Here is a 27,559-nt window from a genome sequence, read left to right as displayed (position 1 = left end):
GTAGAAGGATAGCACTGATACATTTCAATGATTTTATCTTTATTTTTTATTATCTGTATTGCTTACATCAAAGAAATGATAACTTGGTTAAAAATAAAAACATTTTAAAGGAAAACTCTCAATCTCCCCTGTTTGGGGAAGCTTTCATCATTCCTCTCACATCACCCTAAATTGTACTTTGTGCTCATGGGGCATGTTTGTGTCATTGACAGTCCTAACCATCTCATCCTCAGTCCTCCTAAAAGACCAGAGTTTTCCAGACAACACAGTAGGCAGCAACTGGGAAGGGGTATGGGGGAAGTAACTTTAACCAAACTCAGGCTGAAGTAGAGATTCCCCCTTGAATACACAGGGAGTGGGCCATCTGCTCCACAGCATAGCCCATGTCTATTTCTGTTAATACTCTATCATCAGCACCTTGCACCTAGAAAAGTGATTAAAAAATCAATAGGTCAATTATTTAATAGTGAGGCTAAAGTGGCCAGCAAAGCCAAGTCTGGATGAAGAAACTGAGCTAAGAGGTGAGGATCAAAGAGGGCATTATGGAGACAAGAGCTCTAAGAGCAAATACTGACTGAGTTTCTGCTATGTGTCTGGGATTGCAGATAAAGCAAGGAACAAAAAGACCAGGTCTAGCCATCATGGAAATGAGATTCTGGGTGAAACTAGATCAGATGAAGAGAGGAAGAGAGAAGTGTCTTTCTCTAGAGCTTGGTACCCTCTGCTTATGGTTTCCATTTTCTAAGTCCAAGGCTGCTGCTGAAATTTCGTTGTTTTTCAGCAAAGGAAAGGAGATAAAAATGAAAATTTAGTCCATCAATGATAGACTGGATTAAGAAAATGTGGCACATATACACCATGGAATACTATGCAGCCATAAAAAAAAGGATGAGTTCATGTCCTTTGTAGGGACATGGATGAAGCTGGAAACCATCATTCTCAGCAAACTATCACAAGGAAAGAAAATCGAACACTGCATGTTCTCACTCATAGATGGGAATTGAACAAAGAGAACACTTGGACACAGGATGGGGAACATCACACACCGGGGCCTGTCATGGGGTAGGGGGAGGGGGGAGGGATAGCATTAGGAGATATACCTAATGTAAATGACGAGTTAATGGGTGCAGCACACCAACATGGCACATGTGTACATATGTAACAAACCTGCACGTTATGCACACGTACCCTAGAACTTAAAGTATGATAAAAATAAAATGAAAATTTAGAGCAAGTGAGTGTTTTCAAAGTGACTGGGCAATTGAATTAATCATGTCCTTTCACACCCTATTGGTCAGAGCCAGCTGCAGAGCTGGGATCTGTTCTCTAGCTGTGAAGTCACACCCTGATTAAAAATGGCAGATGGGGAAATAGTGTTTAGTTTTTTAAAAAAAGAAGAACAGATACTATGCAACAGTTAGCAATCTCCACCACACCTGTTTGTGAATTCTTAGGCTTTTTGATAGGAAAGAAAGACATGGAAGGAGAAAACCTTGACTCCTAAACTATTGCTCACAACTCAACACACACCCTCCACAACCCCAGAGGAAGGACTTAGTATCTTCACTTGTCAAGTAAAGTAGATGAGCCACTGATCTGCCACCATCATGTTCCACGATTCTTTCATGATTCTGTAACAAATTATTACAGAAATGTCTATTTTGTTACTTTTACTGTGAAAGTATTTGACATGTTAATGGTCACGAGTGACACTTGAAAAACAAGAGGCCAGGTGTGGTGGCACATGCCTGTAATCCCAGCACTTTGGAAGGCCAAGGTGGGCGGATCATAAGGTCAGGAGATAGAGACCATCCTGGCCAATGTGGTGAAACCTTGTCTCTACTAAAAATACAAAAATTAGCTGGACGTGGTGGTGCATGCCTGTAGTCCCAGCTCCTCAGGAGGCTGAGGCAGGAGAATTGCCAGAACTTGGGAGGCGGAGGTTGCAGTGAGCTGAGACAATGTCACCGCACTCCAGCCTGGCTACAGCGTGAGACTCCATCTCAAAACAAAACAAAATAAAACAAAACAAAAAACCAGCAAAAAAACCACACATTTTAAAAATAATCCCATCTGATAGCACAGAGTCACCCGTGTTCTAAAAGGCTGACAGCAGGAAGGACACCTGATGAGATCCACCTTGCTTCCTTCCTTTCACATCACCAGGCCAAACAAGCTGTGCCTGGAGAAGCTCATGACTTCCGTGGCCCAGTGCCAAAGTCATCAAATTCTGAGTGTCTAAGAAGAATCTGGGACTTAGCAGCAGCTCCCACACGGTGTCTTTCCCTCCAGCTTGTATCTGATTATTCTACCAGTGCAGGAAAATTCTCTGGAAGACAAGACTGGGAAAACTGAACCAATTATTAAATATTATTCACAACAGGAGATTTGTTCTTGTGCAGAAGGTCAGAGTTAGCTGTCCCATTTCTTCTTAGCTCTCCTGCTTTCTCAATGTCCTTTCAGTTCACTGATTGCACAGGGAGAAAATTTCTATTCTCAGCACATCTTGTCTTCTGGCTTCTTTGCACCAAGGAAGGCTGCATGCCTTAACCATCATCAGAGCAGTAAGTACCTGGTCAGGAGAGCGGGGGCTTGAACTGGCAATGCTAAAGGAGGCTGTTGAACTCTTGATCAGCTTGAAGGATGAAATTTATACATGTGAATTTCTTAGATTTGGGAGCAGTGGAGTCTATTGCTGCATTTTGTCAGCCTCCAGCTTGGGATGGGCCGGCTCTTAGTGAAAGGTATCTGGCCCATTTCTCTCTTAGGTGGGAAAGTTCTAACCATCTAGGATGATTCAAAGCTTGTGACAGACTATAGCTGATCCTGTTGGTTGGCAAGAGAGCCATTCTCTACCCTCTTCTCCATTGTCCCCAAGGTCTCACAGTCTCAGCATCTAAACTAGGTAGGCTTGTCAAGGAATTTCCTCCAGAATAAAAACAGGCTCAAAAAATAAAAAATTAAAATTAAAATTAAAAAATTAAAAACCTAACATTGATACAGTTCTTCATGCGTATTAAGCATTATCCTAAGAATGTTGCGCATATCACCTTACTCAATGCTCAAAACAACCCAAAATGATAGACAGTTTTATCACTCCCCTTTTACAGACAGAGAAACTGAGCTCTGTCCTAAGCATTTTACCTGTATCAGGCCCTACACATTGAACATATCTGTGCAACCATGAATCTGTGGCTGGTGAGGAAGGAAAGCAGGCGTCATGCACCATCCACCATTCTCTTTGGTTACTTCTATTCCCAGAAATAGCCACGTCTGTGTTCTGGCCGTGATAGAGTGACAGCCAAGTGTCCGCAGGGCAAGTGGCAACTTTTCTACCTGACAAGCCAGTGGAGTAATTTGGAGTGTTGTTCTTGACTAAGTGGCTTCTAAACTATTTTCTCACCCTCCTAGACAATCTATAAGCTCTTGATATATTTTAGAAAATTCACTTTCCTTCTGTGATGGTTAATATTGAGTGTCAACTTGATTGGACTGAAGGATGCAAAGTATTGCTCCTGGGTGCGTCTGTGAGGGTATTGCCCAAGGAGATTAACATTTGAGTCAGTGGACTGGGAGAGGCAGACCCACCCTCAATCTAGGTGAGCACCATCTAATCAGCTATCAGTGCAGCTAGGATAAAAGCAGGCAGAAGAACGTGGGAGGACTAGACTGGCTGAGTCTTCTGGCTTCCATCTTTCTCCCATGCCGGATGCTTCCTGCCCCCGAATATCGGACTTCAAATACTTCAGCTTTTGGACTCATGGACTTACACCAGTAGTTTGCCAGGGGCTCTCAGGCGTTTGGCCACAGAATGAAGGCTGCACTGTTGGCTTCCCTACTTTTGAGATTTTGGGACTCGGACTGGTTTCCTTGCTCCTCAGCTTGCAGACAGCCTGTTGTGGGACTTCACCTTGTGATCATGTGAGTCAATACACCTTAATAAACTCCCTTTCATATATACATCTATCTTTAGCTCTGTCCCTCTCGAGAACCCTAATACACAGCCAGAGTGATGCTCTGTTGTTACAGCTGAGATCACCGGCTGATACAATGTGTGAAGTGCCTTTTACAATAAACAATGGTTTTCTCTTTTCTGCAGGTCAGCATTTTGCATCAAGTTTTTTTTGTTTTGTTTTTGTTTTGTTCGTTTGTTTTGAGACAGCATCTAAATATCTATTGTCCAGGCTGGAGTGCAGTCGTACAATGTCAGCTCACTGCAGCCTTGACCTCCTGGGCTCAGGCAATCCTCTCCCCTCAGCCTTGACCTCCTGGGCTCAAGCAATCCTCTCACCTCAGCCTCGCAGGTAGTTGGGAATACAGGAATATGCCACCATGCCTGGTTAATTTTTGTTTAGTTTTTTTCAGAGATGAGATCTCAACAGGTTGCCCGGGCTGGTCGCAAACTCCTGGGCTCAAGCAATCCTCCCTTCTCGATCTCCCAAAATGTTGGGATGACAGGCACAAGCCACCCTGCCAGGTCTTTTGCATCAAGTCTTTTAAGTGTTGTTTCATGTTTATGTCACTTATTAAGAATCACACACAAGATCGTGTCCTTTGCAGGGACATGGATGGGGCTGAAGGCCGTTATCCTTAGCAAACTAACACAGGAACAGAAAACCAGATTCCTCATGTTCTCACTTATACGTGGGCACTAAATGATGAGAACACTTGGACACACTGCGAGGAACAACAAGCACTGGGGCTTGAGGATGGAGGGTGTGAGGAGGGGGAGGATCAGGAAAAATAACTAATGGGTACTAGGCTTAATACCTGGGTGATGAAATAATCTGTATGACAAACCCCCATGACACAAGTTTACCTATGTAACAAGCCTGCACCTGTATGCCTGAACTTAAAATAAAAGTTTGAAAAAAAAGAATCACACATTTTGTTGTCATTATGTTAAATCCTGCGAGATCTCAAGGTGAGTCTCTTTCATAGAGAATAAAAGATGTGTCATGTGATTCTCGAATGTGAGACTCCTACTGAAAAGCAAACAACATTCTTCTTCAATGTGTTGAAGAATAAAGAGGTGTGGGTAAGGACTTTCAGGTCTTTGTAGACAGCAGCACTGGACTCTTGTTGGCATCTATTTCCACTTATTCCACCAGTGAGACACACCAGGACAGTGACCCATTCTTTCCCCAGCTACCTAACTCACTCAATCGTGGGGTGCAGTAGGTTGGAAGTCCTGTTGTCTTCAGCAGTGTGCCACCCACTGAATATGTCCCTTAATTCTTTCAAGCCCGGAGACAACTCCTTTTAAAAGAATTATTCAACACGGCTCTTTATTATACTTTTATTGTTTGTATAATTCATTTTTGTCTGTTACAAATATATTTCAAACTAAAGAGTCACAGATGTTAATAAACTTGCCCAATGCATCACCTGCCTCTTAATTCCATAGTTTCCACTGCATTGTGCTACTTGCATTCTGATTAGAGAATGGTAATGTGTGCCTCTCTGAATCAAGTTCAAGAGTAAATGCCCTGTTAGGGGATAGTCCAAAGTCTGTTGTGCTTTTGTGTGTGAGCTAAGGCTAAGCTAATCACCACCTCTCTGGGCAGCACCTCTCAGCTGCCTACTGAGTTCTTGGTGGATTGCTTAAAATATATATTAAAATGATGACCTTCATAGTATAAGTAAATTAATTGCTTTGTTATTCTAAGAAAAACTGTGGGAAAATATCTGGATTAGCAATGTGTTGATAAAATGACCCAAAGTTATACAGTATTCTAGGTGTACTTTAATATTTTACTTTATACAATTTTTATCTGTCATACATAAAAATTATCCAGCACATATAACGACTTGCCTTTTAAAAACCCACAAAAGCAGTTTTTCTGTGCAGTATGGAATCTTCCTGAGAAACTTAAGTTACAGATTTAGGAATTGTTCTAAGGAGGACTAAGGCACCAAGAAGTAAGTCGAGGCTGTCCCCCTTGTATCACAGTGTGCAGACAAGGGTTGAGCTTCTTCCAGACAAGAGCTACAAAAGGCACAGAAAGTTGCCAAGACAAAGCCAAAGAAACAATGTGTTTTGCCAAAATACTTGATAGCTCTTCCAGTTACATGAGAGACCTGGACATGGCACTAAACACGTTGACACAAATGATGACTCAGGGCTAAAGTAGACCTACTGAATACTGCAATTACTGTGGATTGAGAGACACCGTTTTTGTAACAGGAAAGTATATATCCAGTCATGTGCCGCATAACCACTTTTCAGCCAATGATGGACCAAATGATGGACCACATATATGATGATGGTCTCATAAGATTATAATACTGCATGTTTACTGTACCTTTTCTATGTTTAGATACACAAACATTTACCATTGGGTTAAAATTGCCCACAGTATTTAGTACAGTCACATGCTGTATAGGTTTGTAACCTAGAAGCAATAGGTGACACCATGTAGCCTGGGTGTGTAGTAGGCTATACCATCTAGGTTTGTGTAAGTACACTCTTATGATGTTCACATAATGACAAAATCATCTAATGATGCATTTCTCAGAACATATTCCCATTGTTAAGTGACAGAAGATGTATACAGGCATGTGTGTGCGTGTGTTTGTATATATATCATACGGCTGTATACAGGCACGTGTGTGTATGTGTGTATATACAGTCATATGCACTTATGTGTGTGTGTGTGTGTGTCTTTTCAAGTATTCCATCTGAAATCAAAGGACTATATTTGAAAATATGTCTCAAACATTATAAGGTCAAGAACCATTACAATAGGAAAATGGTGAGCCTTACGAACTTAGAAAAGGGGCATTAGGGCCCAGGTCATTCCCACAGCCTTTGGGTAAGCATGATGGTGGGTGAAAGTTAGGATGGTAACAGAATTTTCTACAGCAAATGAGAATGGAGTAGGGAGACAGTGAGTAGTAGATTTACAAGTAAAATATGAGGCGTATGAGCAACCAGTAATCCAGTAGAGAAGTCACTTATAAGAAGAGTAATACATATTGTGAGGGGGTATTTATACATGTAGGTCAGAAAGTCCTTCGGGTCAGAGATGGCAAAGATACCCACGTTGGAACTACAGGGGGAAAGGAGGTAGAGATGAGGCATCGTGATAATGAAGATAGACATACAAGGTCCTGCAGGGAGAAAAGAGCACCCAGCCCCTCACCACCTCTGTAGCTCCCTGGGGCCCTCTACAGCACGGTGCAAAAACCTTGTGACCAGCCTCCCCTAAGGTCTCCACTGGCTCTGAACTTGAACACTCAAATGAGTCTTCTTAGGGGAAATTTCAAAAATTGATTTCTAATATTTCTATTTCTTGTTTGGAAGGGGATGTGACCCAGGCAGCCACTTCAAGGGGTATCCTGTTGAGCAAGGACACGATGAGCCCAGAAAGCAGCAACCAAAGTGGAAAAGGTCTTAAGAGGAAAACTGCCAGGTCACCAGGTAGACTGACCAGGCCCCATTTCTGAAGACATTCTGCAGGGGGAGCTAATGGCAACTTTGGGCAAGTCTGAATGTCACTCAGAACTGGTCCCAAACTCCCATCCTCATGTCGAGCCGAGACTAAACTCCCACGAGGATGTCTGCAAGGGGAGAAGGGGCTATTGAAGAATCCCTGGACTTCAATGGTGGCTACAGCTACAAAGGCTCCTGTGGGAAACTGGATTGTCAAGCAGGGGAGGTAGAAAGGAAGCAGCACTGTTGAGTGCTTGCTTATTTAGGAAGCTCTGTGCTGGACTCCATTTTTGCTGTCATCTTTAGTACTTACCACATTTTAACAGGGGAAAGTTTTGTAATCCTTATTTGAGTGGCAAGGAAGCTGAAGGTCAGAAAGTTTAGGTATTTTGGTCAAGATGACAGCATGATGTCAAAATACGAATCCAGAAATGCCTGACTCCAACATTTAGGCTATGTTCAATAAATTGTGGTCATTCCCCGAAGGAGTCTCAAATTAACTTATTAATTCTTTATTCCACACATATGGTTTATTTTATTTATTTTTGGTTTTTTTGAGACCGGGTCTCACTCTGTCACCCAGGCCGGAGTGCAGTGGTGTGATCACAGCTCACTGCAGCCTCAACCTCCCAAGCTCAAGCAATCCTCCCACCTCAGGCTCTGGAGTAGCTGGGACTACAGGTGCACAACACCATAGCCAGGTAATTTTTTTAAAGAAATAATGTCTTACTGTTTTGCTCAGGCTGGTGTAAAAACTCCTGAGTTCAGGCGATCCTCCTGCCTCGGCCTCCCAAAATGCTGGGGATACAGGTGTGAGCCACCATGCCTGGCTTGTTTTTTTCAAAACTAGAAAATCTCCAGACGTTAAAAACTAAGCACATATTTCTATATAACAATGCACTGAAAGATATTTTTAACTGAAGGATAATAAAGAGAGGCATATCAAAACATAAGAGCTGCAGCTAAAGCAGAGCTCAAAGGAAAATGTATCGTCCTAAAATCTATGTATACAAAAAGAAAACAAGCTGCAGGATCAATGATCTAAACTTCCATCTCAAGAAGCTGAATAAATAAATCTACCCAAAGAAATTAGAAAGCATTTCTATGTTTCCAATGATAAAGGGAGAGCAAAACACAATTAAATAGAAAAAAATCAATGAAGCTAAAGCTTGGTTCTTTGAAAAAGTAATACAATTGTTAAAGCCCTCAAGCAAGGTTAATCCATGAAAAAAGAGAGAAAACATAAGCTACCAGTATCAGGAACAAGTATATTTTAACTGTATACTACATATATAAAACACTGAGCATGAAGAGGAGGAGGAAGACAGGGGAAGAAAAACGTGTTTTGGAGCCATCCAGAAGAATTACATTCCAGATTCCATTCTAGTCAATTTAATCCAACATGCATTTGTTGGAAGAGAATAGAAACTACTATTAGTTTGGTATGAAAGGCCTAGAAGGAAAAAGCACATGAATTTTGGAGTTGGACAGAGTTGAGTTCAGATTCAGTCTCTAGCCTGATACTAAATGTAGGACTTACAGCAAATTATTAGGTTGGTGCAAAAGTAATTGTGGTTTTGCCATTCCTTCCAACGGCAAAACTTGCAATTACTTTTGCACCAACTTAAATATATAACCTCTCTGAGTTCCTATTTTCTCATCTAAAAAATGAAATAATACCAACCTCACAGCACTGTTGGAAGGGTTAGAGGTAAAGCACCAAGTATGTGGGCAGCTTATATCCTACAGAGTAATTTTCACCAACATCACCCATGGCCATGAAGTCTATGGTTTGACTATCTGTAGGAAGGGTACAAAAATACGTCATGCAACAAGGTCATTCATTTGGAAATGTAATGCTTTCTGAAAAACTTAAGCATTCGTTTTTCTTCACTTGACTGTTCTAGTAAGAGAGGTTTGGTGTGGTCATTTTTCAGTAGAAAGGATGTTACCAACATATAAACAACATAAAAGGATCACATGAGAATCAAATGAAGTAACTTAATACACAATTTTCATTCTAATCTTATACAATAATTTGTCTTGACGATTGATAGTCACAATAAAAGCTATGCTGATGATACAAGTTATTTTAAGACTTTGGGGAAAAAGGCTTCCATCTCTGGCGTTGACCTTATTGTGGAGGACCCTCCAAAATCTTCAGCTCTGCACCAGCAAGTAGGCCAAGTTATGTATTGTTGACATAAACCACAAGGAGTCAAGGAGCTAAAACCACCATGGCAACTGGCTCAGATCCCAGATAGGCAAGAAGAATCCTCAGGATTTTTCACACACTGAAGAAACTTGTCAGGTCTGTGACAAGAAAGCAAAGAAGGAAATCAAGAGGCCATAGGATACATCTGTGGTCCAATTCGCTAATGGAGGAAGCCCCTTTTTTAGCGACGACAAGATGCACAGACCACTGAGCATCCATACAAACTCCTCTCCTGCAGTGACATGTCAGGAGGGAAGCTGTCCATGTCAGCTGGTGGTCAAAAAACAGCAGGAGCAGCAACCAAGGCCAGGGACCCCCACAGCTTCTGTGGCTAATTTGCTTTCCTCTCTTCAGAAGCTTCCTGAGGCTGAGTATTGAACCCAGGGTCAGAGGCAGAGGTTATAGACTATCTGGGAAAAAGCTGGAGACCCTCAGCAAGGGGACCAAACTTGCTTTGAAACAAACCTTAGATAAGTACCTACCAGGCAAATGACTCTTATTTGCATAAAAATTAGCTAAAGCAACAGGAGCCAATGGGAGTGGCTGGCACGTGAATAGGGGGATGGTGGATAGTGAGGAATGGGGTTCTTTAAATTTGATTTTGCTAAATATGAGCCAAGGAAGAGAGAGATCCTCAGAAGCAGCTGCCAGCACCCCTGGGCTTCTGGAAGGAAGAGGTGTCAGAACCTGCCCTTGTGATGGATCGCCTCAGGCCCATCCCTAGTCAACTGTTATGACCAGCTGGACACAGCAGCTCTAAGTATAGACTTACTCCATCCTCACCAATACGGTAACCTGGGATCCCCACATGAAGACATCCTAGGAACACAAAGTATCATCTTTATTAAGGAAATGCTGCTATAGAAAAGAAATCTTTCTAAGACTATTTAGGATTTTTGAAGCTACCTTTGCTTTATATTAAATGAGGAGAATGTGAGTATGTTTATTAATTCTAGTTTCTAATTGAGAATTCAGTTTTGGAAAAGAACTAGCAATTATGCTGTCAAGATGATCTCTCTCCATGACCATGTAAGTATTCATATCCAATATCCCCATAAAATGGACGCGCCCTGTGTTTTGAAGCAACATAAAAGAATTAATGTACCCTCTAGGGTTTTTTTTTTAAGCGCCACTAGAGGGCACTAGCCAGATAAAGCACGCTGACAGTTTGCTAATTTTATGATATCCAAAAAAAGTATTGTTACCTTCTGTTCATTCCACTGGTTAAAACATATAAACATGTGTTAAGAAATTCCATATACATCGTATCAGGACCATGAGTGTGTATATTTAAAAAAAAAGAGTCTTGGAAATATACATGTTAATAGTGTTTGTCTCTGAGTGATGAAATTTATTAAGGGGTCAATATTAGAGGCATTAGGAAGTCTAACTTGTATAGGTCTTTATATATATATATAAAATATATACACACATATATAATATATATAATATATTATATATACACACATATATAATATATATACATATATAATATATACACACATATATTATATACATACATATATAATATATACACACATATATTATATACATATATAATATATATACATATATATTTAATTATACTTCTGTTTAATTATTAAATAATCACACCAAAACAGCTAGACAGAAGTTTGCTAAAGTTAGAAGGTGTGTTTGGGATGGAGAGATTTAAACTACAGTCTATGTCTGTGTCCATGACATTCACCCTGGGCTCCCCTAGAGACAAACAACTGTTTTTCAAAGCCACATGGCAGTTAGACACCACAAGGGGTCCTGCCAGTCCAGTCATTCAAAGAGTCATACTGACTATATTACAACTTCATGGTCAGAGAAAAGGAGCAGTGATTTCAAAGATGATCCCCAAGTTTAAAGTCACATGATCTGATGCTCTGAATAACAAATGTTGGCTTGTAAATGACCTGGTTCCCATATGGACCACTGTCTGTACAAGTCCAAATGGAAGCCATGCCCATATTTTCTTTCCAGACGGAGAATGAGTGAGCTCACTTGGAGCCTACAGCAGACACAAAAGAGGGGAGTTGATGAATTATAATATAAAAGTCTTCTGGCCATTTATGAGAAAAAGGTTAATGTTTAATAAGACAAAAAAGATAAAAGAGTATTGGGGGTAAGACCATCTTTATTTTCCAGCCTTTGTCTAGGTTTCTACTATTCTATTTTCTCCATGCAACATATCTTTGAACAGCTTAGACTGGTCAGATATCTGCAAGATTTCTTTTACACTTGCTCCTTCATTCATTCTTTCTGTTTTCCTGTGTAACTGCTGTAGAATGCTCATGGCCTTTTCTGGCAGTTTCCAGATAGAAGCAAGCTGACTGATGGGGAATTCCGGTCATTTGGGAAACAAAAGCCATCAGTAGAGTCCCCAGAATCTATCTTTCTGCTTTTTTCATATGGTTAGTGGGAGAAGGTAGTGACATGGAGACAGGAACAATATTCTAGCATCTCAGCTTCTACCTCCTTTGAACAGCTTTTCCTCTCTCTGCATCAATCTTGTTCCAAGCTATTACATGTGGGAAAATCTCCAAAGATGCTTCTACCAATGAGTCCCTACCTACACCATTGGTCACAACTGCTTAAAAGTGAGTGAGGGGTCTCAGTTTTGAAACTAGAATTATAGGTGACTTTTAGAAATATATATCTATCTGTAATTTTAAACTGTTTTCTAATAAATGCAAATTATTAGAAACAATTTTTAAATTTTTTTTTAATTTAAAAAAGATAGATCTTGGTAGACTGCCATGTGACACCTTATCAGGTGTTAGGCATCTGTGCTCAGATCCAACTAAGGAAGCGTCACATGCAAAATGATGTCAAATCACAAGCATTTTACAACTTGGAAGAAAGGGCTTAGCAAAACATTCCCTTTCTCCCCTGAAACCTAGTAGGCCAGTGAACCCTGGGCTGGGCCACTCACACTGGGAATCAGAAAATATGCCGTCAAAGGTGGTGTCAGCCTTAGAGGCAAGTCCTACTTGGGACCAGTAGAGATGGATGAGGAAAGGCGGCCAAGTGAAGGCCACTAGCTAGGATACCTTCTGGACTAGGCTTGGAAGGCGGGACAGAGATCACCAGAGGTTGCCATCTGTGATCATCATCAAGGCCCAAGAAAGATTCACACAGCCCTCCAAGCTCAGAGGAGGCTGAGGAATAAAGGACATTCTACAGTTGACAAGACAGTCGTTTTTTCATTCAAGAAGAAATTAATTACCTGTAGATATTCTTGCAGAAAAATCTAATATTCCTTTTGCTTATAATCGATTCCAGCTCTTTTATGGTGGGATCCTGGCATAAGTCTCTGGGGAAGAAAGAAGAAAGTATTAAAATTACAAGATCTCACAAACATTTTTGGAGTCTCTCTGTTTCTGTAGCAGGCCCTGGACAAGGCCCTTGGATAAAGAGGCAAAGTAGAGGCCCCGCCTCTAAGAGCTCCTGGGTCAGCAGGGGAGCTGAAATGTCAAGCAGTTAAATATCGTTTGTGGAGATAAAGTTAAGAGGCTGTTGAGATTCATGTACATTCATTTCCTGAGTCAGTTTGTTCCCAATGCGTTCTTGTGACTGTGGATTCTTTTGTGGACTGATTCATAAAATAACCCTTGGGTACAAAGTAGTAAGATATACCTGGAATCTTCTCTTCCACCATGTATCACCCAGGCCTCTAGTGCCTGAACCTTCTCTGGTTGCAAATTATGGACTTCCACACTCCCAAAAGTGCTAAAACAGAAGAAACAAAGAACCGCAAACGTCAACCCCAAACAAAAGCATCCACGCCCCCACTTAAAAACCAGCAGGCAGAAAGGCACTGGCTAGGACCTATCCTTCGGAGTTGACGCATCAAATTGCAAATCAATAACCTTTTCTTATTCAGCATGACCCTTGGTTAACAAGATTCTCAAAATAAAATTCTTAAGTTGTGCATTAATGTTGATTCTTTAAATATCTGCTATTCGAAGAGTGGTCCTTAGACCGACCTAATGAACATCACCTGGGATCTCATTAGAAATGTAGAATTTCGGCCAGGCGCGGTGGCGCACACCTGTAATCCCAGCAATTTGGGAGGCCAAGGCAGGCAGATCATGAGGTCAGGAGATTGAGACCATCCTGGCTAACACAGGGTGAGACCCTGTCTCTACTAAAAATACAAAAAATTAGCCGGGTGTGGTGGCGGGTGCCTGTAGTCCCAGCTGAGGGAGGCTGAAGCAGGAGAATGGCGTGAACCCGGGAGGCAGAGCTTGCAGTGAGCCGAGGTCACACCACTGCACTCCAGCCTGGGCAACAGAGCGAGACTCCGTCTCAAAAAACAAAAAAAAGAAAGAAAGAAATGTAGAATTTCAGCCACCACCACCTGCTGAAATGATCTGCAGTTAAACAATCCCCACATGATTCATATGCTCAGTGACGTTTGAAAGGCAATGCTTTGAAAGACTATTGTGGCCTGCCCTAATCCCATTCCTAAACTCTTTCCTGTTAGTCTCTGACAACTGACACTCCTGTTGCAAGTACTTGAACCACAACATCAGATTATAAAATTCTGCAATGTTAATGCTTTTACCCAAAAAATTTGGGATCAGGATAAATGCTTCCTTGTAGAATTAAATATTAAAACAGGAGAGAAGAAAAATTAATTTGGGGCACCTAGAGTTTACAAGGCAAATTAATATATGCTTCCTCCTTTCAGTCAGCCTTAGGTGGGATTAGAGAACAAAAATTAGAGAACATAGGCCAAAAAGGCAATCAGTGTAGTAAAAACTGTAAGTATAGAAGGAGATCAGACAAGAAAGGCACAGGTGTGGCCAGATTCAGTGGCGAGGATCATTTTTAAATGAGAATAATAGCTGATTCGCACTGAGCACTTTCTCTGCTGTCAGGCACACAGCTCAGCAATTTTCATCTGTTGTCTCAGTTCATCTTCCCATCACCATCAACTCTTCAGGTACATATACAGGGGCTCACAGAGGTTGACTGCCCTGCTTAAGGTCACACAGATAGTATGTAATGACCTCTAGTAATTGCTTTTAACCACTACAGTACATTGCTGACAATGTCTGCAAAAAGATAGTGAAGGCCAAGAGCCCAGCACAGTTCCCAATTTCCCAGTAGTAGTTTTACTACTGAACTGGGGTACACAATTTTCCTGGAGGAGAGGAGAGTCAAGGCAGGTCTTCATGGATGGCGAGGATTTAGACAGAAGGGAGCAGGGGAAGTAGGTCATATGGGGGAACTGCGTGAACAATGGTGAGCAACAGGTAGGGTGGAGTGTAACGGCAGAGAAAGCTGAGAAAATTACACCAGGACTGGAAAAGTTAAGAGCAGGGGCTAGATATAGTGCAGTGGTCATTAGAACCTGGTAGATGATTTTTGGCAAAGGAGAAATCAGACAAACACATTGACTTAGAAGACAACTCTCTCCACAGAATTCAAAATTTTTACCTTTTTTAGCCCAAATCTTCAGAACTGACCTGAAACATGAAAAGCATATTCTTTCTAGAGATAAAATATCCACTGTGATATTTGCAGCATGACACTTGCAAACAAGATGCAAAATAAATGTGTTACCTGTTTTTGTCAAAGATTTTACTGCGGGATCCATTGAGCATCACATGGACCACACCACAGGCAGTTTCTGCAAACTTAAAAAAACAAAAAGCTCACCATTCATCATGCAAACTTAATCACAAACCTCCAGCAGTTTCATTCAAAACAATACTTAGCAATAGCTGGTTAAGGAAGGATATTCTATATGGTTTTAGCACAGGAATGTCAGGTCTACACAATTTTCATTCCAAGCCACTGGACAGATTATGCTTCATATCAGAGTTCTTGAAGCAGTTGCTCCAATCTGTAAGTGAACAATGTTCAGTGTGACAGTTCATAGAGCTGGTGGTTCAGTGGTTCAGAAGTCAGAAGTCCAAATGAATAAGAAGAATGTCTAGAGGGGGAAGATGAAAGTGTTTTCTCAGTGTCATGCACTGCAGACACTATGCTTCATTTAGTGGGAGCAGGTGGATGATTCAGGGATAAGGGAAATGGGAACACCACAAAAGGGGAAACTGAGGAGAGAACAGGGGACCCTCAGGCCTGGAAAAGCACAGAGAGAAAGGAGGGCTGAATAAATGAATGAATAAATATGCTTGAGCAAAGAGTCTTATTTCTTCATGCAAGAAACATTCAGCAGGAATCTTTGTTAGACTTTGGAAAAAATGAAATGAACAAAATAAAGTGTTCTATATGCTCCCTCCAGGAGGCCTCCCCAACCCCTGGGACTAGTTCAGGTCCCCTTCTCTGACTGTGACAGCATCCTACATTCCTTCCACATTATCCAACTGTATTGTATTATAATGATGAGTTTAACCTACCCACAAAAATTAAAAATTAAACAAAAAACCCTGCCTCTGTTATCAGAAAAAGAAAGGGATAAGTCTGAAAAAAGAAGGCCATCCACATATGTCCATGAGTGATTGGCAAAATAAAGGTGCTGGTAGCTCACAAGGGCAGGACGCCTTCAATCACATGCAACTCTGTATTCCTAGTGCCAGGGACTGAGTGGGGAACACAAGGAGGTTCTTGATACACATAAAATGTGACTTGGCTTTAAAAGATTTTAGCACCAGCACTGTCCTAAAACATACCATAGAGTAGTGAAATGGAAACTATTCTCAGAAAAACCAACCAAACAAAAACTATAAAGTACCCATGACTGTCCACTGTCCATAGTAAGTACTCAATAAACTATTTTCGAAGTGGGTGGATTTTGAGTTACATTATAGGATAGTGGTATCTCATTTAAACATTGCAGTAACCCTATGGAACAGGCAAATTTTGATTTCCATTTGACAAATGAGGAATCGGAAGATCAGAATGAGTAAAGGAATCTGCCCAAGTCTAAACCTTACAACTTCCAGGCTGTTTTTCTGTTTCCATCATACCAGGGTTTACATAAATCCCCCTAAGACACAGGTTTAGCTAGGTACCAACCTAGAGTTAAGATCAAACCTGTCCTGTAAAAGATAGAACCAATAAGCAGATTCAAAGAACAAAATGGAAGAGCATGGCTTTGGAATCAAGAAGACCTAGGTTAGGCTCTTGAGTCTGCAACTTATTAGCCCAGGGAACTTGGATGAGTCACTTAACTTCTGAGTCTTAGTTTCTTCACCTTTAATGTGGGGATTTGTCATACTACCTATGAGGATGACTCAATGGGAATGACAGAGGAACGCACTGTGACTCTCTCTTGTCACAGATATGCTGCTAGGATTTGAATGTATGTGTCTCTTATGTTGAAACCTAAGACCAATGTGATGCTAATAAGTGGTGAGTCCTTTAGGAGATAATTAGGCCCTAAGGGCTCTGTCCTCATGAATGAGATTAACACCCTTATGAAAGGGCTCCAGGGAACTAGCTAGGTTCCTTTGGTCCCTCTGCCTCTGCCATGTGAGGACACAGCAAGAAGGCACCATAGATGATAGCTATGTTAATTACCCTGATCTCATCACTATACCTTATATGTATCACCACATCACTACATACCCCATAAATATGTAAAATTATTATGTATCAGTTTTTTAAAAAAATAGGTAGAGGGCGGAGTGGTGAGTATTTCCCAGCCTAGATTCTGAATCTGGAGTCAGACAGCTTGGAATAAACTCACACATATGCCTCTTACTAATTCTGTACATTTAGTAGATTCCTTATTTACTTGTACCTTCACGTTGTTATGTGTTAAATGGGCACAATACTCATGGCACCTGCTTCACAGGGTGCTGATGAAGATGCAAGTTCTTAGTTCATGTAAATATCTGAGGACTGTATCTGCCGCATAGTAAGGGGTCTATACATGTAGATTGTTACTACTGTCCCAGGAATCTAAGATTGACTAATACCCGAATCAGAGGATTACACCAAGCCCCAGGTTGCCGGTGCCAAAGTCAGACACCATGTGTACACGCAAGATTCTGCAACTGGAGCCCATGGACCCTCTAAGAATGTTCTAAAATTGGATGTGTAAATTTTCTGGCATGTACTTCTGTACCTTTTTCTCAGGAATGAATCCTATATTTTCATTTCTAAAAGTATCTGTAATCCAAAAGTGTTAAAACCAAGCACTGACTGGATGACATCTTAAGTTCTGTGGTCTCCAAAGCTCTAGAATTTCACTGCTTGGTACTTACCCTGCGGGAAACCGTTTTCCAGAATACCGAAACAGGGTTGTTGCTGCAGTCCTTTCTCCAGTCTGGGCAAGATTGATAGTTTATTTCTAAAAGACACAGTTTGGAGAAAATAAAGTGGAAAAGAGAGAGTATAAATAAGCTCTACTCTTCCCTGGCTGTTCAATCATAGTGAAACCATTTTCCAATGTGTCACTGCCAAGACGGAGGCTGGAGAATGGACACATTTTGACCCAATTTAACTAAGTGTCCCCTGAATTCCTTCCAAGTTCTTACCTAATCTTCCAAATCCCAGATGGGAACACAGTGGCAAGTTTTGAGTCATGATTCTGGAAAATGCTAGCAAAAGTTCATCTGACAGAGACAAGCCCTCTACATTATCCCCAGTCCAGGAAGAATTAAGAGGTAAAACCAGTCCTTTAGTGGTTGCTTTTGCCAACTGCTTTTCTGCTTCCTGACAACTCTCTCTTGCTGAGTTTTCTGTCCCACCTTCTTAAGTCTTCATCACTTACTCTCAGATGTCCTCAGGGTCTTCCTACACTTGCCCTCATCAAAGTAGTCTTACCCCTGAGCGAAGTACAATAGACATAGAACATGAATACATAGTTTCTGTGTCACTTCTCCCAAGGATATCTGCTTTAATGCACATTTATTGAGTTTTAGTTCTTAGAGGTAGAAAGATAAAACAGAAAGATAAATTAGATGGGAATTTTGCCTTCAGAGAGCACATGATATAGTAATTCTAGGAGTCTTATTATGATTCAATGTTTAAAACCAAAACCACACAAATATAAAAGAAACATTCCCGTGTATAGATATAAATAATTATTGTGGAGTCAAAAGGAATTATCTTCCCAACAGAGGTAAAGATGTTGATGGTGAAATGGACATACATTTTGTAATGTGGTTTAAGTATATATGTTTTCATGAATATAAACCTCTTTTATCTTCACAACCATATCTGGAGAGAATTCTCTCAGTTTGTCATGTTTCCTCTCCCAATAGGATTCTTCCCCATTGCTGTCTGCCATTATAATAACATACCATTAAATAAAAATTTAAAGTTAGGAATAAAAACAAAAAGAAGAAAATTTGACAAGGAACAGAAACAAAATCAAGAATATAAAAAAGGCAAGAGGAAAAAAAAGGAGATTAGAAGGTTATGGAATAAATTAAGAACTTCATAGTAAAACAAATAGGCTGAATGCAGTGGCTTACACCTGTATTCCCACTTTGGGAGGCCAAGGCAGTTGAATCGCTTGAGCCCAGGAGTTCGAGACTAACCTGGGCAACATGGTAAACTCTGTCTGTATAAAAAATACTAAAATTAGCTGGGTATGGTGGTGCACACCTGTAGTCCCAGCTACTCAAGAGGCTGAGGCAGAAGGATTGCTTGAGCACAGGAGGTTGAGGCTGCAGTGAGCTGAGATTGTGCCACTGCACTGCAGCCTGGGTGAGAGAGAGAGAGACAAGAAAGAAAGAAAAGACAGGAAGAAAAGAAAAGAAAAGAGAAAAGAAAAGAAAAGGAAGGAGAGAAAGAAAGAGATAAAAGAAACAATGAAAAAATGGTAACAAATACATAAATAAATAATAAACAAGGCAAAACTAAATCTGATTAAAATGTTGAGAAAAAAGTAAGCCAAAATATTAAAAAATTAAAATATAAAAATCAGGTCTTTTTACTCTTCTGCCTTCTGCCATGTGAGGACGTAGCCACAAGCAGAAAGCAAGTCTTCACCAGACGTTGACTTTGCCAGTGCCTTGATCGTGGCCTTCTTAGCCTCCAGAACTGAATACTTAAAGCCTAGAGGAGTGACATCAGCAAGATGGCAGGGTAGAAAGTCTCAGACTCTACTCCCACTAAAGTTCAACTAGCAATTATCCCAGACTAGGATGTCTTTCTAAAGGCTCCAATACTTGTAAACAAACTTGAGACACCTACATGGTCCATAGAACTGAATGAAAACCAAATTGGATGGGTAAGAAGAATGATCTCACTTTAACTATGCCACCCCTTCCCCTCCCTCAAAAGAGGACACAAAGCCAGATGGAGAGAATTTTCCTGGGCCATGGTTTCTATAAGGGGAAAGAGAACCAGATGCAATCATCCATCTTCCCTAGCATTTCAAGATGCTTCCCAGGAAAGCTCACTCCAGTCTCCTCTCATGGGGAACATTGAGGATACCAGGACAACTAGACTGCACCAGCTTAGGTAGAAACAAAGAAAGGATGCAGAAGTCACAGTGATCAGCACGTGGACCTTGATGATATCTCTGTGTTTCTGCCAGCTGTGGCATCCTATGGGAAACAGCAGCCAACTTCATGGCCCCAAACAAGCTGAACTGGTCTCCTTCAGAACCACTTGGGGAAGTTCAGTCTAGCTTAAGTTCCTAGATAGCTAGATTCCATGCCTAGCCTCAGAGATCAACCCAGTGACCCAACCCAGGCAGGTAGATGACTGCCTTTGCCCATCCTAAAGAAACATAAAGGCTAGATTTAATTGATCCAGGAAGTCAAGCAGTGGCTCCACTCAGCCAAAATGCCTGCCAATGACCTACCCAGGCAGGGAAACTTTTACCTCAGTGCATTTTGGAGAAGCATCAGAGTTAGTCCCAGTTGACCTGGAAGGTCAAACAGCTGCTCACTTCAGCCAAAGCCAACCGCATGGCTCCATTCTCAGGAAGGTGATCCTCAGCTGCACATTTCTAAGGAGCATAGCCTCTTATCTTGCCTGTCTACCTAACCTTGGAGCCCAGCCTGAAGTGCTGCTGAACTTAAGATACCAAATATTGTAATTGTCTGGCCAGGAAATACAACCTATGAATGATGTGACTAGAAGCCATCACAGTACCCAGCCAGCAGCTATAAAACAATGAAACCACAAGGAAGACAATAAGAGAAGAAGAAAGAAACACTGTATCTAAAAAAGCAGAAAACAATTAATAAAGTGGCAGTAGCAATTCTTTACCTATCAGTAATTATGTTGAATGTAAAAGGATTAATTCTTCAACAAAAAGAGGGAATGAATAGATTTTTTTTTTAAGATCCAACTATATGCTGCAAACAAGAAACTCACCTCACTTTTAAGAACACATATAAACTGAAAGTGAAGGAATGGAAAAACATATTCTATGTGAATGGAAACTAAAAGAGATCAGGAGTAGCTACACTTATATCAGACAAAATAGACTTTAAGTCAAAAACTATAAAAAGAGACAAAGAACACTGTATAATGATAGAGGGGTCAAGTCATCAAGAAAATATAACAATTGTAAATATACATGCACCCAACATTGGAGCAGCTAAATAAAAACAACAAACATTTAAGGTTCTGAAAGGAAAAATGTAAGGCAAAAATAGTAGCGAACTTCAATACAACACATATTTAAGGATCTGAAAGGAGAGATACATGTAAGGCAAAAATAGTAGGGAACCTCAATATCCACTTTCAACAATAGACAGATCATTTAAACAGAAAATTAATAAGGAGACAACAAACATGAACAATACTTTAGACAAAATGAACCTAACAGACCTTATACATCAGCATCAACACTATCCAACAGCAATGTAATACACATTCCTCTCAAGCACACACAGAATATTTTCTAGATTAGGGCACATATTAGGACACAAAAACAAGCCTCAGCAAATTTAAGAAGGTTAAAGTCATATCAAGTATCTTCTCTGACCACAATGGTAGAAAACTGGAAATCAATAAAATAAGAAATATTGGAAAATTCACAAATATATGGAAATTAAACAGCATGTTCTTGAAAAACCAACGGGTCAAAAAAAATTAAAAGGAAAATTAAAAAATACATTGAGACATGAAAATGCAAATACCATATACCAAAACATATGGGATGGAGCAAAAGCAGTTCTAAGAGAAAAGCTATAGTAATAAATACCTACGTTAAGAAAGAAGAAAGATCTCAAAAAATACACAACATTATGGAAGGAAATAATAAAGATTAGAACAGAAATAAATAAAATAGAGACTAGGAAAACAATACAAAAGATTAACAAAATTTAGAATTTTTTTTTTGAAGAGATGCACAAAACTGAAAATATTTAGCTAGCTTAACTAAGAAAAATGAGAAGATTCAAATAAATAACATCAGGAATGTAAAATGAAGACATTACAATGGATATCACAGAAATACAAAGGGTTGTAAGAGACACTATGAACAATTATTAATATATGCCAACAAGTTAAATAGCACAGAGGAAATGGATAAGCTTCTAGACACATAAAACCTACCAAGACTGAATCATGAGGCAGTGAAAAAGCTGAATAGGAATAATGAATAAGAAGATTGAACCAGTAATTTAAAAGCCATCTAAGGAAAGACCAGGACCTGATGGATTCACTGCTGAGTGCTATTATATCAAACATTTAAAGAACTAATTCCAATCCTTCTCAAACTCTCAAACTCTTCCAAAAAGTTGAAGAGGAGAAAATATTTTCAAACTCTTTTCATTAGGCTAGCATTACCCTGATAGCAAAGCCAGACAAGGACCCTACAAAAAAAGAAAATTACAGGTCAAGATCTTTGGTGAACACAGATGCAAAGATACTCAACAAAATACTAGCAAACTGAATTCAACAATATGCTCAAAGGATCATCCACCATGATCAAATGGGATTTATCCGTGGGATACAAGGATGGTTCCACATACACAAACTTTAATAAACGTAATATATCACATTCACGGACTAGAGAACAAAAACCATGTGATCATCTCATTAGATTCAGAAGAAGCATTTGAAAAATTCAACATTGTTTTATAATAAAAACTCTCGCCAAATTAGGTATACAAGGAATGTACCTCAATAAAATAAAGGTCATATATGAGAAGACCACAGCTACCTTATACTCAATGGTGAAAATTTAAAAGCCTTTCCTCTAATATCTAGAACAAGGATGTCCATTCTTGTCACTACTGTTCAACATAATAATGGAAGTTCTTGTAGAGCAATTAGGTGAGAGAAAGGTAAGGCATCCAACTAAAAAAAAAAAAAAGTGAAATTGCCACTGCTTATTGATGCCATAATTTTATATACTTAAAAACCCTACTAAAGACTCCAGCAAAAAAACTGTTAGAACTGACAAATATAGTAAAGTTGAAGCATGCTAAGTCAACACACAAAAATCAACAGCATTTCTGTACATTAGCAACAAACTAGCTGAAAAGCAAATAAAGAGAATAATCCCATTTCAATAGCTACAAAAAAAACCCCACAAGTACTTAGGAATAAACTTAACCAAGAAAGTAAAAGACCTGTACACCAAAAACTACAAAATATCGATGAAAGAGATTGAAAAAGACACAAATACATAAAAAAATATTCCATGCTCATAGATTGGAAGAATTAATATTGTTAAAATGTCCATACTATCCAAAGAGATCTCCAGATTCAAAGCAATCTCTGCTGAAATTCCAATATCATTTTTCACAGAAATAGAAAAAACAATTATAAAATACATGTGAACCCACAAAAAAATCCAAATAGCCAAGGTAATCATGAGCAAAGGGAACAAAGCTGAAGGCATTACTCTACTTGATTTCAAACTAAAGGTATAATAATTAAAACAGCATGGTGCTGGCCAAAAAAAACCAGACATATTGACCAATATGTCTGTTTAGAATATCTCTGTTCTAATAGAATACACAGCCCAAAAATAAACTCATGCATGAATAGTCAATTGATTTGTTTTACAAAAGTGGCAAGAATACACAATGAGGAAAAATATAGTTTCTTCAATAAACGGTGTTGTGAAAACTGAACACCAACACACAGAACAATAAAATTGGACCTTTATCTCATATCATACGCAAAAGCCAACCAAAAAATTGACATAAATTTTAAGTTTAAGATTGATTTAAGTAAATTAAATAATTAAATGGAAGACCAGAAACTGTAAAACTACTAGGAAAAAACTATCTTAGTCTGTTGGTATGTCACTATACAGGAATACCCAAGGCTGGGTAATTAAAAAAAAAAGTGTTTACTTGGCTCATCATTCTGCCAGCTGGGAGGTCCAAGGCTGGGCATCTGCCTAGGGGTTCAAGTTGCTTCTACTCATGGCAGAAGGTGAAGGGGAACCAGTGTGTGCAGAGATCACACAGTGAAAGAGGAAGCAAAAGAGAGGGGAGGGGCCAGGCTTTTTTCAACAACCAGCTCTCATGGGAACTAAGAGAGTGAGAACTCAAGGATTAACCAAGCCATTCAAGCCATTTGTAAGGGATTTGCCCCCATGACCCAAATACTTCCCATTAGGTCTCACCTCCAATATTGGGGATCAAATTTCAACATGAAGTTTAAAGGATCAAATATCTAAACTACAGCAAAAACTACAGAAAATTGGTCTGGGCTATGATATTTTTGGATTTAACCCCTAAAGTGCAGGCAACACAAGCAAAAATTGACAAATGGGATTACATCAAACTAAATTGCTTCTGTATAGCAAAGGAAATAATTAACAGCATAAAGAGACAAACTTGGGATTATGGATTGAGAGAAAATATTTGCAAACCATACATCGGATAAGGGGTTAATATCCAAAATATATAAGGAACTCAGACTTGAGAGTGGAACAGATGGAGTAATAGAAGGCTCCACCAAACATCCCCTTCACAAGATACCAATTTAACAACTATCTACACAAGAAAAGCACCTTCATAAGAACCAAGAATCAGAGGGGCACATATAGTACCTGATTTTAACTTCCTATCACTGAAAGAGGCACTGAAGAGGTAGGAAGAACAGTCTTAAATCACCAATGCCACCTACCCCTCTCCCACCCCCCAGCAGTGGCTGCTTGGTGTGGCGAGTGATTCTGTGTGCCAGGGAGAGGGAAAGCATAGCAATTCCGAGGCATTGAACTCAGGGCTGCCCTGTTATAGCAGAAAGCAATACCAGACCAAACTCAACTGATGCCTATCCCTGGAGGGAACATTTAAATAAGCCCTAGCCAGAAGGGAATTATCAATCCCAGCATTAGAAACTTGAGTTTTCACAAGCCTTACTACTGCAGACTAAAGTGCCCTGGGGCTCTAAGTAAACTTAAAAGGCAGCCTAGGCCACAACGACTGCAACTCCTAGGCTAGTCATAACGCTGAACTGGGCCCAAAGCCAGTGGACTAGGGGTACATGTGACCTACTGAGACACCAGGCAGGGTAGCCAAGGGAGTGCTGGCATCGCCCCTCCCCTATCCCCAGGCTGGACAGCTCATGCATCCAAAAGGTGTCCCTTCCTTCTGCTTGAGAAGAGGAGATGGACAAGTGGGGAGGACTTTGTCTTGCATTCTTGGATACCAGCTCCAGCCACAGCAGGATACGGCAGAATTATGAGGCCCCATTTCCAGGCCCTGGCTCCCAGATGACATTTCTAGGCACACCCTAGGCCAGAAGAGAACCTGCTGCCTTGAACGGAAGCAGCCAGACCTGGCGGGATTCATCGCCAGCTAACTGAAGAGCCCTCGGGCCCTGAAAAACCAGAAGTGATACCCAATTAGTATGTCATGGGCCTTGGGTAAGACTCTGTGACTTGCTGGCTTCAGGTACAGCCACAGAGAGGTAGAGCACTAGCTGGACTTGGGGTACATGATTCCAGGATGTGGCTCTTGGATAGCATTTCTGGGCCTGCCCTGGGTCAGAGGGGTGCCCACTGCCTTGAAGGGTGAGTCCCAGGCCAGGCAGCACTAACCACAAGCTGACTGAAGAGCCCTTGGGCCTTGGAATATTAGCAGTACACTGGCAGTACTCCCTGTGGGCCTGTGGTGGTGGTGGCCATGAGGTGAGGCTCCTCTGCCTTAGAAAAGGGGAAGACAGTATGGGAAGGACTGTGTCTTGTGGTTTGAACGCCAGCTTAGTCACAGTACAATGCAATACTAGGTAGACTTCTAAGGTTTCCTACTCTAGTCCCTGGCTCCTGGATGGCACCTCTGGACCAACCCTGAAGAGAAGAACACGGGTCTGGCTGGCTTTCTCACCTACTGATTGTAGAGCCCCAGAGCCTTGAGCAAATATAGATGGCAGTCAGGAAGTGGTTACAGCAGGCCTTGGGCAAGACCCAGTGCTATACTGGCTTCAAGTCTTACCCAGCAAAGTCCTAGTTGTGGTGGAGTGTGTCAGAACAGAAAGCGAGAGACTCTGGGAGAAAGTAAAGGGACTAGAAAAAGAATCTCTGCCTGGTAATCCAGAGAATTCTTCCAGATTGTGTCCAAGACCATCAAGGTGGTATCTCTATGAGTGTGTGAAAGACCCACAGTATTACTAGGCTTGCAGGGCCCCCTACAGCAGATACAGCATAGATCACAACATCCGAGTCCTTTAGAATATCTGGAAAGTCTTTCCAAGGACAAGGACAAACAGGCCAAGGCTGCAAACACTACAATAAATACAATGCCTAGACACAGAAAAGCACCTACAAGTATCAAGACTATCCAGGAATACATGACCTCACCAAATGAATTAAATAAGACATCAGAGATCAATCCTGAAGAAACAGAGATATGTAAGACAGAGAATTCCAAATAGCCGTGTGGGCAGCAAGCACCCAGGTGCTGAGGCAAGAGATCGAGGGCACGAGCTGTTCCAGTATGATAAAATACATAAAATAAGAATAGTTATACTAGATACAGATCATAGATATGATTATATATGAATATCATTAATCATTAGTGTGCAGCAACTATTCTTTGTTCCAATATTATAATAATCCTCACTCTACAATCATAACCTAGGAAAAACCGGCCATACAGAGATAGCAGCTGAGGGGACATAGTGAGAAGTGACCAGAAGACAAGAGTGTGAGCCCTCTGTCACGCCCAGACAGGGCCACTAGAAGGCTCCTGGGTCTAGCGGTAACGCCAGCATCTGGGAAGACACCCGTTGCCAAGCAGACCATGGTCTAGTGGTAGCGTCAGTGCCAAGGAAAACACCCGCTACTGAGCAGACCAGGAAAGGGAGACTCCCTTTCCCTGGGTGGAGGCGTTTAGAGAAGACTCTACTCCACCACCTCTTGTGGAGGGCCTGACATCAGTCAGGCCTGCCTACAGTTATCTGGAGGCCTAACTGTCTCCCTGTGATGCTGTGGTTCAGTGGTCACGCTCCTGGTCTGCTTTCATGTTCCGTTCTGTACCCCTGGCTCTGCCTTTTAGACAGCAGTAGCAAAATTAGTGAAAGTACTAAAAGTCTCTGACATGCAGAAATAAGGGCGTAAGCGTCTCCTCTCTCTCTCTCTCTCCCCCTGCCTTGGCTGCCAAACAGGGAAGGGCCCTCTGTCCAGTGGACATGTGACCCACGTGACCTTACCTATCATTGGAGATGGCTCACACTCCTTACCCTGCCCCCTTGTCTTTTATCCAATAAATAACAGTGCAGCCTGGCATTTGGGGCCACTACTGGTCTCCACGTCTTGGTGGTAGCGGTCCCCTGGGCCCAGCTGTCTTCTTTTATCTCTTTGTCTTGTGTCTTTATTTCTACAATCTCTCGTCTCCGCACACGGGGAGAAAAACCCACCGACCCTGTGGGGCTGGTCCCTACATAGCCGTGTTGAGGAAACTGAAAGAAATTCAAGATAACATAGAGAAATAATTCAGAATTCTGTCAGATAAATTTAACAAAGAGATGGAAATAATTTAAAAGAATCAAGTAGAAATTCTGGAGCTGAAAAGTGCAATGACAAACTGAAGACTGCACCAGAGTCT

General features: G+C 40.8%; 1 protein-coding gene across 1 annotated transcript in view; it reads right to left on the bottom strand.

The window, feature by feature from the left end:
- Positions 1-8,678: 8,678 nt before the first annotated feature.
- The window catches only part of CD38 (CD38 molecule), a 70,457-nt gene continuing 51,576 nt past the window's right edge, over positions 8,679-27,559 (bottom strand). The window contains exons 4-8 of the mRNA XM_025384988.1: positions 17,843-17,928; positions 15,231-15,304; positions 13,296-13,388; positions 12,886-12,972; positions 8,679-9,748 (exon numbers count right to left, since the gene is read on the bottom strand). Coding sequence (XP_025240773.1) covers positions 9,685-9,748; positions 12,886-12,972; positions 13,296-13,388; positions 15,231-15,304; positions 17,843-17,928 — 404 coding nt within the window. The 3' untranslated portion in view covers positions 8,679-9,684. The remainder of the gene's footprint in view (positions 9,749-12,885; positions 12,973-13,295; positions 13,389-15,230; positions 15,305-17,842; positions 17,929-27,559) is intronic.

Source organism: Theropithecus gelada, chromosome 5 (genome assembly GCF_003255815.1).
Source record: "Theropithecus gelada isolate Dixy chromosome 5, Tgel_1.0, whole genome shotgun sequence".
Lineage (NCBI taxonomy): Eukaryota > Metazoa > Chordata > Mammalia > Primates > Cercopithecidae > Theropithecus > Theropithecus gelada.
Note: the sequence above shows the minus strand (reverse complement) of the source record. Positions and strands in the feature narration are given on the sequence as shown.